This window comes from Lepidochelys olivacea (genome assembly GCF_965140295.1).
Source record: "Lepidochelys olivacea isolate rLepOli2 genome assembly, chromosome: 3".
Lineage (NCBI taxonomy): Eukaryota > Metazoa > Chordata > Testudines > Cheloniidae > Lepidochelys > Lepidochelys olivacea.
Genome location: NC_140413.1, coordinates 110,597,118 through 110,616,715, shown reverse-complemented (window position 1 = coordinate 110,616,715; position 19,598 = coordinate 110,597,118). Strand labels below are relative to the sequence as shown.

The window sequence follows — 19,598 nt, the reverse complement described above, 5'->3', positions numbered from 1 at the left end:
CATCATGCTGGGTCATCATCTGAGACTGCTATAATATGAAATATATGGCAGAATGCGGGTAAAACACTCCCCCAGGGAGTTCAGTCACAAGTTTAATTAACACTTTTTTTAACGAGAGTCATCAGCATGGAAGCATGTCCTCTGGAATGGTGGCCAAAGCATGAAGGAGCATACGAATGTTTAGCATATCTGGCATGTAAATACCTTGCGATGCTGGCTACAAAAGTGCCATGTGAATGTCTGTTCTTACTTTCAGGTGACATTGTAAATAAGACGTGGGCAGCATTATCTCCCATAAATATAAACAAACGTATTTCTCTTAGCGATTGGCTGAACAAGAAGTAGGACTGAGTGGACATGTAGGTTCTAAAGTTTTACATTGTTTTTTCTTTTTGAGTGCAGTTAGGTACCCAAAAAAAGCTACATTTGTAAGCTGCAGTTTCATTCATAAAGAGATTGCACTATGGTACTTGTATGAGGCGAATTGAAAAATACTATTTCTTTTGTTTATTATTTTTACCGTGCAAATATCTGTAATAAAAATAATATGAAGTGAGCACTGAACACTTTGTATTCTCTGTTGTAATTGAAAAATTTATATTTAAAAATGTAGAAAAACATCCAAAATATTTAATAAATATAAATTGGTATTCTATTGTTTAACAGTGCAATTAAAACCGCAATTTATCACGATTAATTTTTTGAGTTAAATCGCGCGAGTTAATTACAATTAATCAACAGCCCTACTGAAAACACAGTGGTGGCACAGGCTATTTACTACATTAAGCCTGAGTCAGTGATTCGTTTCTGCAGTATTGTGCAGTAATGCAATTAAAAAGCATGCCCTCACTGTAATTTCTCTTGATAATAAGAAAAGGAGTACTTGTGGCACCTTAGAGACTAACCAATTTTTTTGAGCATAAGCTTTCGTGAGCTACAGCTCACTTCATCGGATGCATACTCTGAAACCTCTCTTGATAATGGTAGACATTCCTGTTTCCTTTATTTCTCCCTCTGCTCCATTCCAAGCTATCCTGACATGGGACCTTCAACCAAGATTAAATACTTAACAGGCAGTTGTGTAATCTCATGCCACTGCCTTTCTACTGTACCATCAATATACCTAGTATTTTCTGTTCTCTAGCTGCCCTCCCTACAACGTCTAGACAATTGTAGTAATGTCCCTCTGTTCTACTTTAATTCCGGTCATTCTGTGCTTTTGTCAATTAATTTTGAACCCAACATATAAATTACTTATACTTGTTAACAATAATTTCACTTGCCACATGTCAGCCAGGTTACAGAGCAGAATTAAATCCTTTTCAATGTAACTTGCTGCTAGCTCCATGGTCTCTGCTTTTTTGTTATCAACAAGCAGTATTATATATATTTGGTTTCTGTCTTTTTTTTTTAAATACCTGCTATTTCAATTTTTTTAATCCATTTTAGCTGTTACTCAGACCTTAACTCTTTCAATGCAACACTACTTCACCTGCCTTCTTCTGTGCTGTCATCTTAAATAGCAGTTCCAATGAATGCCCAATACTGACCGTTATTAATCTGGCACTACTTGGAGGTGCATATGAAATATGCTGGAAGGTCTACTTCAAGAGGATCATTTTGGTGGGGTTGTGATACTTAGGAGGGGTGTGTGGTTCTGAAGTGAGGGAGGGATACGAGGTGGATGAATTGGGAAGCACTTGTCATTGGGATTAGATGGAAGCAAGATTAATTTGTAGAGGCAAGGTGTCTCCAGGAAGGTTGAGCTAGGAGGATATAGGGAGAGGAATCTGTTCTCTCTTCACCCTAATCCATGAAAGCACTTAAGCACCTATTTTGTTTTTAGCAAGTACTTAAATGTTTTCCTAACAGACATGCACTTAAGCAGGTGATTTCCTAAATTGGTGCTCCTAAGCTTCCAGCCTCCCCACCATTCGTCTCTCTTAATGCTGAATTCAAGCCAGCTGTCTATATGCTGAGATTGAACATACAGCCAGCTTGCTGCCCCACACGGACTTGTGAAATGAGGTACTGCAACGGAGTACAGAGCATGATGTTGGAATCCACACACTGCCTTGCTCCACAGAATCTTCTAATTCAAAAGGGAGAAAGCCAACAGAAAAGTAAGTGGCACACTTGAACCTATTAAGGCCTGAACCCAGCTTTAAGGTAGAGAGGGAACCAAGGGACTTCAGTGGGAGGAGTCACACAGAGGGCAGAGACAGAGTGCCTCCAGCAAATTCTGTTGAATGGCAAAACCCTAGTTTCAGCAGAAAGGTCTGAAACCCCAGGACTGCTAACTCAAGAGAATCTCGTAAATAAGTATCCACTGCCATCCAATAAACCACATGCAAAATCACTGCCAAACAATACATTTTCAGAGTCCGCTCTTTTAAATCTAATAAAGATTATGTCCCCTTATATCAAGATACTGCACTGTGCCTACAAACTTCAACAGTATCTATTCAAAATATTTCACCCCAAAGGTGGCTGTGTTTCAAAGCAATATGAAGAGATTCATGTGCACAGTTTGTATTTACATATTTTAATTTAAACTTTTTGACCATAAGCCCCTCTTAAAAATAATAAACTCAGGGAACTCCTAGGATTCTCAACACTCCGCCTTCCCCTTAATCAGTGCATTGCACCAGCCCTCCTTACAGTAGATGGAAATGGTATTATGCTTTCTACCGCATATGTTATTGTTCTCTTTTGCACCTTTTAGGAAAGAGGACCACATGTTGAGTTCACTGCTTTGCTGTTGAACCAACAGACTGGCCTTTTATTAAATAAAAGAAATCTCTCTAACCGCAGTTGATTTACTTGTACTGAAATGAGACATTTGTGGAGATTTTTAGGTCAAATAACAATTAGATTTAAAAAGAACCAACCTATCCATCTAAGTTGCTCTCACCTCTAAAAGCTGGTATTGCCTGAGGTTTTACAATTCTGTTCCAGTTATTTAGCAGACTTCCCATATGCAAAATGAATTGAAACTTTGGAAGGAAAAAATATGTCACTAGTCAGATATTTAAAGGACACTTTAACAGTGTTTCACTGTTAATTTAACATTCCCTGCAATAACATTAATCATAAATGAACTCATTTGGCATTAATGTGAATTTTGTGGTATACAATACGAGATTAAATTCACTATTATTTATCATTAATGAGTGTCCATTTGTGTGCCAGATTAATGACAGTGTTAGAATATTACCAGCATATGGTTTCAAAGTCTGGTGGAACCCAGATGTTCAGAAAAAGCCATTAAAGTAGTATAAAAGTACTGCTTAGGAATGAAAATGAGTAAGTATCTCACCAGAAACATTGTAAAGAGGTATAAAAGAAATGCACACTTAATGTGAGTATCATGGTTTATTTTAACCCAACATTCCTGCTTTTATTTTCAATATTATTCCTTATAGAAGTGTGATATATAGCTGCCGTAGATGAGTGGACACATGCTCAAATCTACAAAGGAAGAATTAGGTTTTTGATGGAATTCTGCTCAGGGTATGTGCTAAGCAGCAATGGAAAAAACATCGTCAGGTTTGGGTTTCAGCCACAAGGTTCAGTGAATCCATTTTGTAATCTCATTGTATTTGTGACACAGGCATCAGTAGGGGAAGAGCTAGAACTAGGGGGAAACTATGTGGGTCTGGAAGGCATCTTGAGTTTTGGAGACTTTTTGCTTTTCTTTTGTACCTCATGGAGAAAAGATTTTTGTCCCTGTTTGGAGACTGGTCCCACTCTAGATAGTGCTTCCCACTCTAGATAGTGCTTTTCTCTGCAAGGAAAGCTTTGACTTTCTGTGCCCCGGTCACTGGATTCATACAAGAGAACTTCCCTGAGAAGGCCATTTGAAGTGGACTGGGTCAAGGGATTTGGAGGTGGGGGAGCAGTCAGTGGGGGATTTATTCCAAAAGCATCGCAGGTTGGTGAGGAAGGATGTGCCTGCTGGATCCCAAGCATTGAACTAGGCTGATATTCCTTCTGGAGATGTCCCTATCAGATTCTTGGCTGGAAGGGAGGAAGGCAGAGGCCACAAAAAGCAAGCCAGACTAGAGTGAGACTCTGCAGGCTGAGAGCAACTGTGAAAGAACTCCCTTTCTACGGACCCTGAGAGATTCTTCTCACAGCTGGAGCACCTCTTGGCCTTTTGGCTTGCTCTGTTTGGATAACTCCATCACACTGGGGGACAATGGAACAAATGGAGGAAAGAAGTTCAGTGGGTGGTCTCATTCAGGGAATCACTCTTCCTCTCCCACACTTCCTCCTCTCACCCCACAAAAAACCTTTTGTCCCCTATACAAAAAGGGCAGAAGAGGAAAAAACACCAATCACTGATGCCCCAAAATTCTGCTTTAAAAGACAGGCCTCTAATGTAGAAGACAGGAAAATGCTGAGCTGCTGCTCTGTTCATGTTGTAGACAGCAGAGAATCAGGAGTGAAAGTGGAATAAGTGTGGTCAACTCTTAAAATTCCTCTGGTATTAGCAAGAAGAGAGATGCAATCCAGGTATCTGAGATTGTGGGCAAGGCCACAATTGCCAGAAATGTAAATTTTGCAGTAGCTTCTGGATTGTATCTGAAAGTACACCTCTAAATGCTGGCAGCCTTTCCAAACTATAGCACTCTTTGCACATGGCAACAAGCGCGGAAAGTAATCATTCTGGATAAAATCCACTCCTGTAAACAGGGCTAGCACTAGGCTCGATGTTCCATTGGAGTCTCACTTCAGTTTGATATTAAGGGTTTAAACTGGATTTAAGTGGTGCATGGGACTTGTGCTAGCCATTTGCAGGGTGAATTATACTCAAGAGTGCCTATTTCAATAAGGACTAAAGCCCAGATATGAAAGTGCGCATGATTGGAAATTTTATTCTGTAAAAGAAATGGAATAATCCTAATCTGGGCACAGTACAAAAACAGAACACAAAATCACAGCAAAATCAGACTTTTCAAACATCAATATTAGCCTATAAATTCGATTTGTGGTTCTTCCCAGACCTATTCTACATTTCACTTATAGTTCACCTCTCAATCCAGGCACAGCAAGGAAACAGAAGCATAAAATGCAAACAATTAGAGAGAAACAGTCTTCACACAAACAATATTTATCATTTCTGTCCCTCTCAGATTTTTTCATTATTATTTTATTCTTCGATTTAGACAATAGAACTATAAGTGAAGCATGGGGCTGAATAGGCAGAATCACAAACATTTCAGTTTCAATGGATATTAGAAAAGATTAATCTGTTCTGAATATGTTACTCCAGTTTGTCGACAAACTCTTTCCAGACTGTTTTTAGTTGTAGTTCATATTCAGAGTGACATGCTGTTCAGCAGCATAGTGGATGTCAACAGTAATCACATCCACACTGCTAACATTAATGATGTCCTGTGGACAGCGTGTTCCATGTATACACAGAAATTTAAAATAGCTTTATATCAAAAAAGAAAGTATTTCCACAAACCTTCCTTTTAAAATAGCAATCACAGTTTTGTGCACAGCCTCTTGCCTCGGAATTAATGACTGACTGGGGTAAATGGCTCGAGGGCAATTTGGACCATTAATTTCTCTCAAATGATCATTAATCCCCAGGAAAGGTCAAGTAACTCAGCTGTAATTGCTGGAACTCTTCAGCTGTTGATTAAACTGTAACATACGAACGGCTTTTAATCTCCCTCTTTTGGTGATTTATTCGGTGAGTGAAGCTCATGGAAGTCCAAGTTTAAAGAAACTTGCTTCAACTAATCACAAAGCAGGTCAGTCTCTGCAAGCTCCCTTCCAAACTCTGTTGGAGCCCTTAAATTCCAAAATATGCTATTCTGGCTGTGGGCTGAGCAGAGGCTGCCCCTTGGGCTTGTCTGTGTGACAGTTCAGCAATACGGCTAAGAGGAGTCTAAAATTAAATGATGCAGTCATTTGTACCCTTAGTTTATAATTTAAACTGTTCTGCCAAAATTCAATTCGATTGAATTTTCTGGCCTTTGGAGAATTAATACGGATACTTAAGATTACTGGAATAGAACACAGTATAGTTTGCTTTAATCAATAGCAAAGTAATAGCTATTAAAACCTCTGTAAAGGCATTTACAAATAATTAACTTTAATATAGGATTCAGTTTACTCCCTACAACAACTATAAGATAATATTGTCTTCTTACAAAACGATATTTTAAAGATTTTAATGGAGACTCTTGTACAACATTGGATTGGATGTTCTAAAAGATATACTTTGGGAATTATTTGGGGGAAGTTCTATGGCCTATATTATATAGGAAGTCAGACTAGATGATCAAAATGGTCCCTTCTGGCCTTGGAATCTATGAATCTGTGAACATTTAAAAAGGCAGGGGTTTTTTTTCCACTATTAGGTTCAAAATAAAATAAATGAACACTCCTTTTGCCTATCTACTCACTTTTAAACAATTTTTCATAAATCATCATCTGCAAAGATCTTCCACAACACACACACAAAAATACAAATCCACATACCCAGGATATGAACCGTATAAAAGTACTAACTTCAGTTAAAAATATAGATTCTCTTCACACCAGATGTAACTCTACAGAGACCTTCTGATTTGCAACACTGAGATAGGAGAATCAGGCCCACTTTCAGAAGACCTTAATAGCATGTGCAGCTGTAACCTGCCAGTTTGTACACCACTGAAGAGAATTACTTAAGTAGTTAAACCTCCATGGTTAGCAAGTGCCCAGAGTTCTTATATCTGAGCCCAAAAGTCTTTTAAACAAGAGAATACAGCAATATTTTAGAACAACAATGAAAGCCAGACATTGTCCCATTCTTATTTTGATGCTTCTGTTACTAACCTGATGCCAGCTGACTTTGCTTTCAGGTCATTCCAGCGCTGGTTCATGTCATCAAGACGGTGCTGGAGCAGTGCCGCTTCCTCCGAGTTTCCCAAGGCTTTTACCATTTTCTGTCTGTTTCCATCAATGCTCTTGAAGATGTCATTGTGGGCATCAATCTCAGCCTGGATGTCCTGGAAAAACAAAGAGAAAAACTCAGGTATGTTAGTTCTGTAACCAGAGCAGAAGGGATATATTTGTTATGAGCTTCCCTCCCACCACACCTCTGATGAAATTTGCCAGTTATCAAGATGGCAACATTGGAACTATTTTGCAACATTTTCTTCTAAATAGAAAATTTCCCACTATCTGGATGTTTGCAGAAAAAAGAGCCACATTTCCATGAAAATTTGTAGTTGTGAAATTTCAAGGAGTTGCCAAAGGAGGAAGTAACTCAAGCCCAGGCTGTCTAGAGGACTGAGCACACTGCTAGGAGCCAAGAGACACGGAGCTTTATTTCCACCCCCAACTAGCCTTAATAGTACTTTGCAATTGGATAGCACTTTACCACCATTAATCCTCAAAACATATAGGTAAATAACTATCATTATCCCTATTTTATAACTGGGGAAATGTGAGTTATAGATATTAAGTGGGTTGTTCAAGACCACATAGCAAGCCAATGTGGGAACTAAATCTTCTGAATCCTAATCCTATGCCTAAAGCCTTCAGACCAGCAACCCCCAAAGCAGGTGACTTGACCTTTCTGGCTGGCACTTTCAAAAGAGCCGAAGGAGCAAAGAACTCAAATCTCATTGACATTGCTATTATAAATATTAATAAATAATACAAATAGCAGTTAGGTTCCTCACTGTCCTTTATGCCTTTGAAAATCTTCCCCACCTGACACCTGTCTATATGTGGCTCCAGAAATGAAGTCCCCTACATTTTCAGATGTCATTTAAGGTGACTACCGCTACTCTCTTCTTCCTCCACTATACAACATTTACAAATGCACTCCCAAATCTTAACAGGCAAAAAGTATGTGATCTCAAGCTTCATCACACTCACTTGCCCCTTAGCTCTTTAAAATAAAATACAGCGGGAATTTCATGTACATATCCAATGAGATCCACTCACCCTGCAGTGCTTTAGGCTATATTCTAGTTAGAAACATTCACAGTGTATTTCTGCAAGTTAGACCTAATTTTACTGACTACTACAGCAATCACTAAAATCTTTTTCCAGTTCAACTACTGTACACTAGCTTTTGCGATATATGGTACAGTATACATGAGAGGGCAGGATACATGTTATACTCTGCAGTAGATACTACCACTGGGGAGAAAAAAAATTAAAGTAAAAGTAGATGGCAAGTTCCTCATTTCCCAACCCTCCAGATGAAATGGAGTATATTCACTGATCTCACATCTTCCCCAAAAGACATTACTGTAGTCCATCAAACCAAGCACGCCACAGCCTTCATTAAAATAAAATGCAACAGCACTGACTGACATTGAAAGAAGCTCCAGTATGATCAGCCACTGTTTTCTAACATCTGTGTATGAATGTAAAAATAGACAAATGTAAATGAATGAAAGAGCCCTGGAAATCTCAGTGAGATCAAACAACAAAGATTATTACAGAAACCTGTTACAGATACAAACAAAAACTTCCTTTTTCAGGGGAAACAAGTATGAAATCCCTTAAAGGTTTAATTCTTCCAAACTCTCTTCAACATAGGCCATCCCTTCCCAGTGGGCTTTTAAACACACCCCCAAGTGGGTGGTGCTGCATCTAAAAATGGCTGCTACACATACGACAGACATTGGGAATGCACTGAGTGTTGATGTTCACTTGGGATGCTGTGAAACTTATAATTATACGCCTTCAAAAAATCAGATGAACAGCTGAAAAAATGAAATCTTTGGGGGAGAGTCTATACTTGACAGAAATCATGGACTGCAAAAACATGTATATCTCTGTTCCTTCAGAGGGCAAGTAAATTACTCCCTGTGCCAGTGAACATGGCACAGTAACTCTGCCTGGCACTGCCACTGAACTGCCGTGTGGCTTTGGGCAACTCACTTTGCTATTCTGTGCCTCAGTTTCACCCATGTAAAAGAGGGACAATGATACTTGTTCTGCTTTGAAGAGCTAGATGATATTAAATTTCTCATCATGCTGAGAACAGACCTTATGAAAGGGGTATTACGGGAATGAATTTGCACTGCAGTACTGGAACCTGAATTATGCAGCAGCGCCATCAAACTCCAACAACCTTCATATATTCATGAGAGTATCTGTGGTTCTGATCCTTCATGTTCATACATGCAGGCAGATCCCTGCAAATGTGTAGACACCTTAAAATCAACTAGACTCTGCACAGTTGCAAAGGGCTGATCTTGTAAGAATGGGAGATTGGGTAAGATGTTCATAGATAATAGATTGGGTTGACATTTGAACTATGTATTTCACAGACCTAGCCAAATCTCCATCTCCAATCTTACCTCTCCGACACTTAAGTAGCAAATCCAAACTGATTTCTAATTTTACAACAAAAATATTTTGGGCTATTCAGAACCTCCAATCAAAATTTCAGCCCTGATTTCATTTAAAAAGGGACACTGGTTAGTATGTTCACTTAGAAGGTCAAAAATAATGTTTCTTTCAAAATGGTTGTGATTCTTGTATTTGAAAAATGCTATGTTATGTTGAACAAGCCACTATGAATTTATTGTCTTTGCATTCCTGTTCACATGATTCATCTATGATGCCCATGCTACTGTTTCTATGCTCCTTTGAGGAGTACAGTACAGTTCAGTGAATAAGCTTTAGTAATTAACTTGTCTTCCTATTGTTGACCACCTCTGGTTAGACAGAAACACATACTACCAGTTGCTACATAAACAAACACAAAGTGGTGGATCAGTTTCTACAAGAGCAGAGACCTGCCTCAACAGAGCTTATGAAGACAATCAGAACAGGGGCTCCCCTACTACACACATCAGCAAGCCCCTGGCACAGATGGTGGGTGTGGGCAGGGTGGATGGTGGAAGGTAACGGATGGACATAAGAGCCATTTATCTGCACTGGAAATATAAAAGAAAATAAATTTGTTAGTCTCTAAGGTGCCACAAGGACTCCTTGTTTTTATTTTTAAAAGAAAAGACAGTTAGCTTTTCTGTAACTGGTGTTCTTTGAGACATGTTGCTCATGTCCATTCCGTATTAGGTGTGTGTGCTCGCCACATGCACCAGCGCCGCAAGTTTTTCCCGTAGCAATATCCATAGGAGACCAGCTCTGGCACACTCTGGAGTGGCACCCGCATGGCATGGTACAAGGGGCACCGCCGCCAGCTCTCCCCAGCCTCAGTTCCTTCTTGCCAGAAGTTCTGACAGTGGGGAAGGAGAGCAGGTCATGGAATAGACATGAGCAACACATCTCAAAGAACACCAGTTACAGGAAAGGTAACTGTCTTTTCTTTGTCGAGTGCTTGCTCATGTCCATTCCATATTAGGTGACTCCAAAGTAGTACCCCTGGAGGCGGGGAGGAGTTCAGGGACATGTAGATTGCAACACAGCTCTGCTGAACCCAGCATCGTCTCTGGCCTGCTGAATGATGGCATAACGTGCCGTGAACGTGTAGACAGAGGACCATGTTGCCACTCTACAGATGTCCTCAATAAGGATGTGTGCCAGAAAGGCCGAAGAGGATGCCTGAGCTCTAGTCGAATGGGCTTTGACAACTGGCGGCAGGATTGCCGCCAGGTTGTAACAGGTCTGTATGGAAATCCTCTGTGAGGACACCAGAAGGCCCTTCGTCCTGTCTGCTGTAGCGATGAAGAGGTGAGTCAACTTACAGAAAGGCTCTAGGTGAAAAACTCTAGGTATGCTCTAGGTAAAAAGCCATGGCCATTCAGATGTCCAAGGCATGCTGCTGCCTCACCTCACTGGTCTTGTGCAGCTTAGGACAGAACACCGGGAGGAAGATGTCCTGGTTCATACGGAAGGTAGACACCACCTTCGGCAGGAAGGCCGGGTGAGGCCTCAGCTGGATCTTGTCTTTGTAGAATACCTTGTACAGCAGTTCTGAGGTCAGGGATTTAATCTCAGAGACTCACCTCGCCAATGTCACCGCCACCAAGACAGAGACCTTCCATGAAAGGTGGGAAAGGGAGCAGGAGTCCAGCGGCTCAAAGGGCAGGCCCAGGAGCCTGGAGAGGACCAAGTTAAGATCCCACTGTGGGACCAGAGTCCATACCTGCAGGAAGAGTCTCTTGAGGCCTCTCAACAATGTGACTGTCAGGTCATGAGAAAACACCATCTGGCCCTGGATAGGTGGGTGAAAAGTGGAGGTGGCTGCTAGATGCACTCTAATGGAAGAGTGTGCCAGATACACTGTACGGAAGAGCGCAAGGGACAGATGCTATGCTCGGATGCCCCCTGGGAAAACCTTATCCACTTGGCCAGGTAAGTCAGTCTGGTTGAGGGCTTCCTGCTTCTCAGAAGGATCTGTTGGACCTCATCTGAGCAGGTCTGCTCCTCTAGGTTCAGCCACACAGCATCCATGCCGAGAGGTGGAGGGACATGAGGTTGGGGTGCAGGAGCTGACCATGGTCCTGTGACAGCAGGTTCAGTTGGTTGGGCAGGGGTTAGGGAGGGGCTGTGATCAGTTCACGAGCATGCCGAACTAGTGCTGGCATGGCCATGCCGGGGCGATCGTGATAACCTGTGCCTTGTCTCTCTTGATCTTTGCTAGGACCCTGCTGTTGAGAGGAATCGGAGGGAACACGTACATCAGGTTCCCTGACCGTGACTGGAGGAAGGCATCAGAGAGGGAGTCCTTGCCCAGGCCTGGCAATGAACAAAACCGGTGGTATTTCCTATTTAGCCTGGTGGTAAACAGGTCTACAAGAGGAGTTCTGCACCTCTGGAAGATCATGCAGGCTACCTCTGGGTGTAACAACCACTTGTGGTGAGAGGAGAAGTCCCTGCTGAGGTGATCCACTAGCCTGTTCTTGATGCGAGGGAGGTGACAAGCTTCCAGATGGATTTTGTGGTTGGTGCAGAAGTCCCAGAAACAAGTGCTGCTTGACAGAGAGTCAACGAACATGCTCCCCCTTGCTGTTGATGTAGAACATCGAGGCCGTGCTGTCAGTCAGGACTCTCATCACCTTGCCTGACAGGTGAGGTAGGAAGACTCTATGCCAAGCGGACCGCTCTGAATTTTTTGACATTTATGTGTAACATCATCTCCTCCAGGGACCCTGGGTCTGGAGGTTGCCGAGGTGCATGCCCCAGTCAAAATCCGAGGCATCCAATACCGACTTGATGGAGTGATGGGGGATGTCGAATGGAACCCACCCTAGGACGGTCGTGCAATTAGTCCACCATCGCGGTGAGGTGAGTACCGTCAGGGGAATGGTAATGACCTTGTCCAGGTGATCTCTGGACTGGGAATAGACAGTCACCAGCCATTGCTGCAGGGACCTCATCCAGAGTCTGGCATGGTGGACATATGTGCATGCTGCCATGCGACCCAGCAGGTGCAGGCAAACCATGGCCATAGTCAGGGGGAAGACAGAGACTTCCGCGATGAGGTTCATCAATGTATGGAACCTTACTAGAGGCAGGAATGCTCTGGTGCAGGTCAAGTCGAGCACCACTCCAATGAATTCGATCCTTTGCACCGGAACTAACGCAGACTTTTCATCGTTCACCAGAAGGCCCAGGGAGCGGCATGTGGCTTTCAGCACCACAGCATCCTCTTGGACCCGAGAACTAGAGCTTCCCTTGACAAGCCAGTCATCGAGGTACGGGTAGATCTGGATACCCTGATTCCTGAGGTAAGCACCCACCACCGACATGCACTTGGTAAATATTCTGGGTGCTGTCGCCAGGCCGAATGGGAGGACCGCCAACTGGCAGTGGCAGGGGCCCACCATAAACTGGAGGAAGCTCCTGTGACCTTGAAAAATCACTATGTGGAAGTATGCGTTCTTCAAGAGCGGCATACCAGTCTCCCGGATCCAGGGAGGGGATGACAGACGCCAAGGAGAGAACGCATAACTTTAGCTTCTTTAGATACTTGTTGATGTCCCTCAGGTCCAGGATGGGCTGCAAACCGCCCTTGGCCTTTGGGATTAAGTAGTACCAGGAATAGAACCCCTTGTTCCTGTACTTGAGAGGAACTTCTTCCACTGAACCCAGTTGCAGCAACCCCTTTACCTTCTGTGCGAGGAGACTCTCGTGAGAAGGGTCCCTGAAGAGGGACAGGGATGGGGTGGGGTAGAAATAAACTGTAGGGTATAACCCTCCACCACAGTATTGAAGACCCAGTGGTCTGAAGTTATAGTGTTCCATGCAGGAAAGAAAAAAAAGTTGGTCTCTTTGACCAGCAGAACCTGGTCCAGTAAAACAGACTACCTCATCCACCTTGTCTGACGAATATTGAAAAAAGCCCCAAGGCCCAACTGACATCAGTGGGAGTTGCTATTGAAATAGCCCCAAAAATGAGGCTTCCTAAAATTAATGACCACTTTGAAAAGTTTGGCCCTCAACTGACTTGTCCAAGGTCACACAAAATCTGTGGCAGAGCTGGGAACAAAACCTAAATCTCATGAGTTCTCCCATTCCTGAACTTCAAGCTACAAGACCAAACAGGTGGTTAGGAATTGTTTGATTTGTTAGTGACAGCACAGTGGATATTTTAAACAGTTATTTCGATAGCAGAGACATTACCCACCAGATTATAGCAATTTATTACAGAGTAGGGTTGCCAACTTTCTAATTGTACAAAACCAAACATCCTTGCCCCGCCCCATCCTGCCCCTTTTCCGAAGCCTCACCCCCTGCCCTACCCTTCTCCAAGGCCCCTTCTCCAAACCTCCTGCTCTCTCCATCCCCTCTCCCTCTGTCACTCACTCTATCCCACCCTCACTCACTCATTTTCACCGGGCTGGGGCAGAGGACTGGGGTGTGGGAGAGGGTGAGGACTCTGGCTGCGGACGGAGATGAAGGGTTTGGGGTGCAGGAGGGGGCTCTGGGCTTGGGGTGGGGCTAGAAATAATGAGTTCTGGGTGTGTGAGGGGGCTTCAGGCTGGGATAGGGGGTTGGAAGGCAGGGAGGGTGAGGGATACAGCTGGGGTGTGAGCTCTGGGGATGGGGGATTTGGGATGGAGAAAGGAGGTAGTGAGCTAGGGCAGGGGGTTGGGGCATGGGAGACGGTTGGGATTAGGGTTGTGGGCTCTGGGAGGGAGTTTGGGTGTGGGAGGGGGCTGAGGCAGGGGGTTGGGGTGTGGGAGGGGGTTCAGGGTGCAGGCTCTGGGCAGCACTTATCTCAGGTGGCTCCAGAAGCAGACGGCATGTCCGGCTCCTAAGCAGAGGGACCAGGGGACTCTATCTGCTGCCTGTGCCTGCAGGCACCGCCCCTGCAGCTCCCATTAAGCCTCGGTTCCTGGCCACTGAGAGCTGCAGAGCTGGCACTTGGGGCGGAGACAGTGCATGGAGTCCTCCTGGCTGCCCTGTGCCTAGGAGCCAGAGGGACATGCTGGGAGCTCCCCGGAGCCAGGTAGGGAGCCTGCCAGCCCTGTGCCACAGGACTTTTAACAACCCGGTCCTGCTAACCAGAGCTGCCAGGGTCCCTTTTTGACCAGATGTTCTGGTCAAAAACCAGATACCTGGCAACCCTATTACAGAGTGAAATTCTGGTCCTAAACTACACAACAGTATTCTGTAGCAGCCATGTTTGAAATGGCTTTTTCAGAATGGAAACACCATAGGACCCTCAATTCAGACTGCAGTAGCACAAACTGTGCCACTATAATTACTGCCACTCATGTTTTTGTTTAGATTTTGCTTGTTTATTCATATATGTGTTTCCATGATGTTACATGCAGAGCCATAATATTTTCTTCTGAAAAAGGTCTTCAGAGCCTGCCCTCCACTAACGGTCAAAATATAATGGGTTGGAGAAAACTCCTTATTCCCAATCTGGGGTTTAAGCAAAAACAAACAGAATGAACTTTTAAGTAAAAGGTAAAATCTCACTCTTTTCTGTTCTTAAGAAACTCGAACCCCAGAATACTGCAGTTATTTGGTTATGAGTACTAACGCACAGAAGTTATGTTATTAGCCACTGTGGATAAAAAGATGTATGTCAGGCTTCGCTAAATAGCGTGTTAACGATACACAAAATCATATTAAATAATAATATAGTTTAATAGTTAAAATTCATTTTGGAAAAGTCCTATACTATTTAATACAAAATTATAATATTTCTATAGGTTTCTTTGTGACAACTGCTTAGAATTTAATAAATATTTTTCTTCTCCTGTAAAAAATCTATAGCGTTTTAGAGAATTTCTATAGAACTCCATTAAATTTCTATAAAAAGCTACTGGTTTCATTCCCAGCAAACTCAATATGAATTTCCCATAAAGCAGAGACTATAATAAGGTTTTAAGAGTGATAATCCCCAGAGGACAATATCCCAGGCTATTTCACCATTGTGGCTTTATTTTGTCACTCTCTCCATCTGCCACCTTCTAACTCCTGACCTCTGAGGTTTATGAGTGCTCCACAAGGGAACTCAAATGCCATGGAAAGCTCTTTCAATTGGAATAACCCATGAGTGTCAATTGCAACCGAATGGAACAGCAACATGCCAGACAGACATCAGCCAGGACATCTCTATTTGATCACTACCAATTGAGGGCCCACAGTGGTTAGCAAAGCAGTGGAGCCACCTTAGGGCAGACTACTTGCTCTGTTTTGAATCAGATACATTATTATATTTACCTACTACTGCTGTAAATTGTCTGTGAGTGCATTTGTAGGTCAGATTCAATGCTCACTAGCCTCCATTGCAGGAAGGGCTTTGCATTTCTTATGGGGAAGAATACACATTAATTATGTGCTTTTCTCCCCCAAAGAAAAAAAAAAAGCTGCAGCCAAAAAGAGACCATTAAGAAATAGGAGGAGGATAGCGTCAAGAGAAACAAGGGACAGATTTCCTGAAGGGGCACTTTCTTCTAGCCCCAGAAGAGAATTCTGACTTTTGAAGGATTCCTCCCATCTCCTATGCCACAGAAGCCTGAAGTTGTCTGCTTTTAGGCAATCAATTCAGAAGGAATTCACACACAGAAGAGCAGCACACATGTACATGCAAACCCTTGGGCAGAACTGCCACGATCATAAATCCAGTACTGGCAGAACTATGTATAAAGAAAGACATTAAACCTTCTAAAATGTCACACAGACAGCACTGCCTATCATATCTATTGTGATTACTGTGTAAGTAGGTCAAAGCAGTATACAAAAGCAATCGGCTCGAGTAGGACAGTAACTTAGTGTTTAAGCTCTCAGATACTTTCTAAAAAAAGAGTTTCAAAGGAAAAAACCCTCTAGATAGTATTTTTCATCTCCTTATTTTCCATGCTCATATTATCAAAAGTCTTGCACTGTAGCAAGGGTTTGCAAGAAGCTGACTCAATTCTCAATCAAACCTGTAGAAAAGCTTAACAGGGGACATGCAAAATGGTTAAGGATTCTTTTAATAACATGAACTATTTGTTTTCAAAGCTTGAGATTTCAAAGTGTGTTGACATGTTTTAATTTTCTTGATACTGTACAAATTCTGCAGCCCAGTCATGTGGCAATGACTGAATGTCTGAAGGGCAGCATAAATCTAGTTCTACTAATTCCAGCAGTTAGATCTTTGGGACTGAATAAAGCCAAAGCAGCACAAACCTCTTCAGTGTAATGTGACTCTGCTTTTGCATATGGGTTGCTCAAGCTTTGGGAATTCCATCTGGCTTCTGCATTACCACCACAGTAATTCTCTCCTCACAACATGTATTCATGCTTCCAGAAAGTTAGGAGTAGCTACAAAGCACAATCTCTCATGATGCTAGTATTCCTGGCAGCAAACCATTCTGCCAAAGGATGAACATGATGTGTGCATGTGTTTATTGGTGTCATGGGGGAAAAGGCACATGAGGAAGAGTTGTTCTGAAAAATACATATTCAAATTTCTGATCACAGTTCAAATAGTGAATGTTACATGAATATTATTAACATTCTTCTACAGTACTTAGTTATTCTCCTATACCATATTAGGAAACCCAACACAAAAGATAAAAGGATACAGCAAGCTTTAGACAAAAAAAAGCAGAGAAAAGCGGAGATTTGTAAATTCTGCCTTTTGTCTAAAACTGCTACAATCAATTCTTTTAACAGGAATAAGATACTGGATGTCTTTCATTGGCACATTCAAAAACACAAGGGAGGATGTGAAATGTGCAGACACGAGGGCTCTATATGGTACAAAAGAAATACACTAGTGCTAGCTACTACCACAGCTACTTTCTAAACTGTCATTAAAGGGCCCAAAGGCATCTAGAAGAATGAAGCTTACTAACATCTGGTGTCTGACCTAAGCTTTTAAGACAAACAGCAGCAATTACAGCACTAATGTCCAGATATTGCCTACAATTACTGACTCTCAGAGAGGTTAAGTGTAGCACAAGATTTGTGTTACACGTACTATATACTTATTAAGAAAAAGCACATGTACACACAAACAGCCTTTTGTTGTCAAACTGTCACCTGCTGTTACCAGCTGTCACTAGAAGACACTTTTTCATTCATAATGGTGGACCTGCAGTACAGTACCCATCTCACTGTCTCTGCAAACTAGCTGAGAAGTCGCAGATGAAACTGCAGTTGAAGATACTACAGAAAGCTCACAGCTATCAATCTTTTCAGAACAGTGGTACTACTGATTTTGAAATGAAATGAAATCATTGAAACAAACCATCCCTCCCGTAAGAAGAATAAAAAACCTTCACTGTATTCAACAAATAACTTTAGTTTCAGTTTCCATCAGGGACTACATTGGTAATGTCTCTTTTAGAGTTGTTTAGGTGACAAGTATTTATTTCTAACAAAAATTGCATACAGAGTGTGAACAGTTTTTAGGATTTTAGGGCATGGGTGTGTGGCTTTCTCCCTTTCCTATCAATAACCTACAATTATTTTTAAAGCTGAACGCTTAGGAAAAACAACATTTATTTGCCCTCCCAACTGTGGCTCTGTATAACACCAGCAGATTTACTGTGTATTTTCCATGGAAAAAAAGACTGCATGAAAACACAGTAAGTGGAGCCAAGCTAAAGATTCTGTTACATGAACACATACTACTGGTCTCAGAAATGCTGACACTTAGGTGAAAGTGGTACGTTTTAGATGAGTCCAAGTACCATACACTCTGATCAGTGTAATTGCTACACAACCAAGCATCCTGCCTCACAGCATTACAGTTATCAAGGGTTTAGATAAGGGAAAAGACTAAAACTAGATTGGGATGAGGAAGAAGTGATGAAGGTGTGGGGAGAGTACTATTCTTATTTGATAAAGTCATTATACTGTTAAATTCACTCAGATCTTTTAGTTTCACAAAAACAATTTTCAGTTAAATTAACAGCAGGTTATGGAGCATTCTCTCCTGATGTCAAATTACATGAAATCATGAAAAGCACCCTTGTACTCAAGGCTGAGCAACGCTGAATACTTCTGTGACTTATTTTAAAAAAGAGAAAGAAGGTGATTGGCAGAGTAAATGCTACAACAATACCTCTACAGACTGTGAAGAAAGAAAGAGAGAGAAAAATATTACTTTTAAATATTTGGGAGTTGACATCTAAGGACCTAGACAAACAGAAAATGAAGTTGGTAAAATTAGAATGACCTGCCCTTTTGTTTCTTTATTTGTTTGAAAAAAATAATACCTTGAAACTTGTCTCCTCGTACCTTTTCAAATTTTGTCAGCAACTCCTGTAAGCTGAAGGTCAGGCCAATCATGGTTAGGTGTCCCTTCGAGCCTACATCTTTCTGATAAAGATCCTCCAGTCAAGTCTATAGCCGCCAAAAAGTTTTGTGTTTTGTTTTTTTCCCAACTATGCCTCCTTTAAACCCTGAGGAAAATCCTGAGCACGTACCTCCCTTGCACTGTACTCCTTTGGTGGAAGCTTACATTGTATCAACATTTTAGTGTTCCCACTGCACCCACTTGTTCTTATGGGCTGGGCAGTTCAAAGTGAATGGACTCGATGCTATTTTTTCTGTTAACCAGGTTCCATGATGCTGGCATGTTCTCCTTGTCTCTCTAGACGACCCAGGATTCCCTTTTGTTCACCCCCTCTAATGACCTGCAGGTCCCAACAGTTTTCGGCTGGGCCCCGAGCTCAACGTTTGGTCTCAATTACACACAGCATAAGAAGCTATATCCTCGTGGCGTGCAGAAAGAAAAAAGCACACTACTCCAATCTTGTTCCACTCAGGAGATTTTTCCCCAAAAGACATTTTTGGGTACAGAAACCAAACGCCATCTTCTTTAGAGGGATTAAAATAGGGCGAAGTAAACTTCGGTCTGAAGAAAAAGAAGAGATATCACCAAAACGCTGGACAGGAGGCCACCCCTTCTCTCACTCACTCTCTTTCAGCCACCAGCAGATGTGTTGCTATGGTAACGACCAAGCTAGTTTCAGCCCATTTCCTTCTGTCGGCCTAGCGTAGGGGATGCTGTCGTGAAACAGAATTAAGGCCCAGTTTAAAAGAAAAAAGTTGCTTCCCCTATTTAAGCGAAACCTCCAACAAAGGATCACGTTGTCACCTCTGAAACCTTCGCTGGGGATCTCATCCATAGAGTCCTTCGCTGCTCTGCCAGCAGTGTGCTAATCTATTCCCCAGCATTTGTTTGTTGTTTTACTCAGCAT

General features: G+C 42.2%; 1 protein-coding gene across 3 annotated transcripts in view; it reads right to left on the bottom strand.

Moving 5' to 3' along the window:
- The window catches only part of UTRN (utrophin), a 583,727-nt gene that overhangs the window by 199,712 nt on the left and 364,417 nt on the right, over positions 1 to 19,598 (bottom strand). For all 3 annotated transcript variants that reach the window (XM_084623224.1, XM_084623225.1, XM_084623226.1), the window contains one exon: positions 6,841 to 7,013. In XM_084623224.1, coding sequence (XP_084479350.1) covers positions 6,841 to 7,013 — 173 coding nt within the window. The remainder of the gene's footprint in view (positions 1 to 6,840; positions 7,014 to 19,598) is intronic.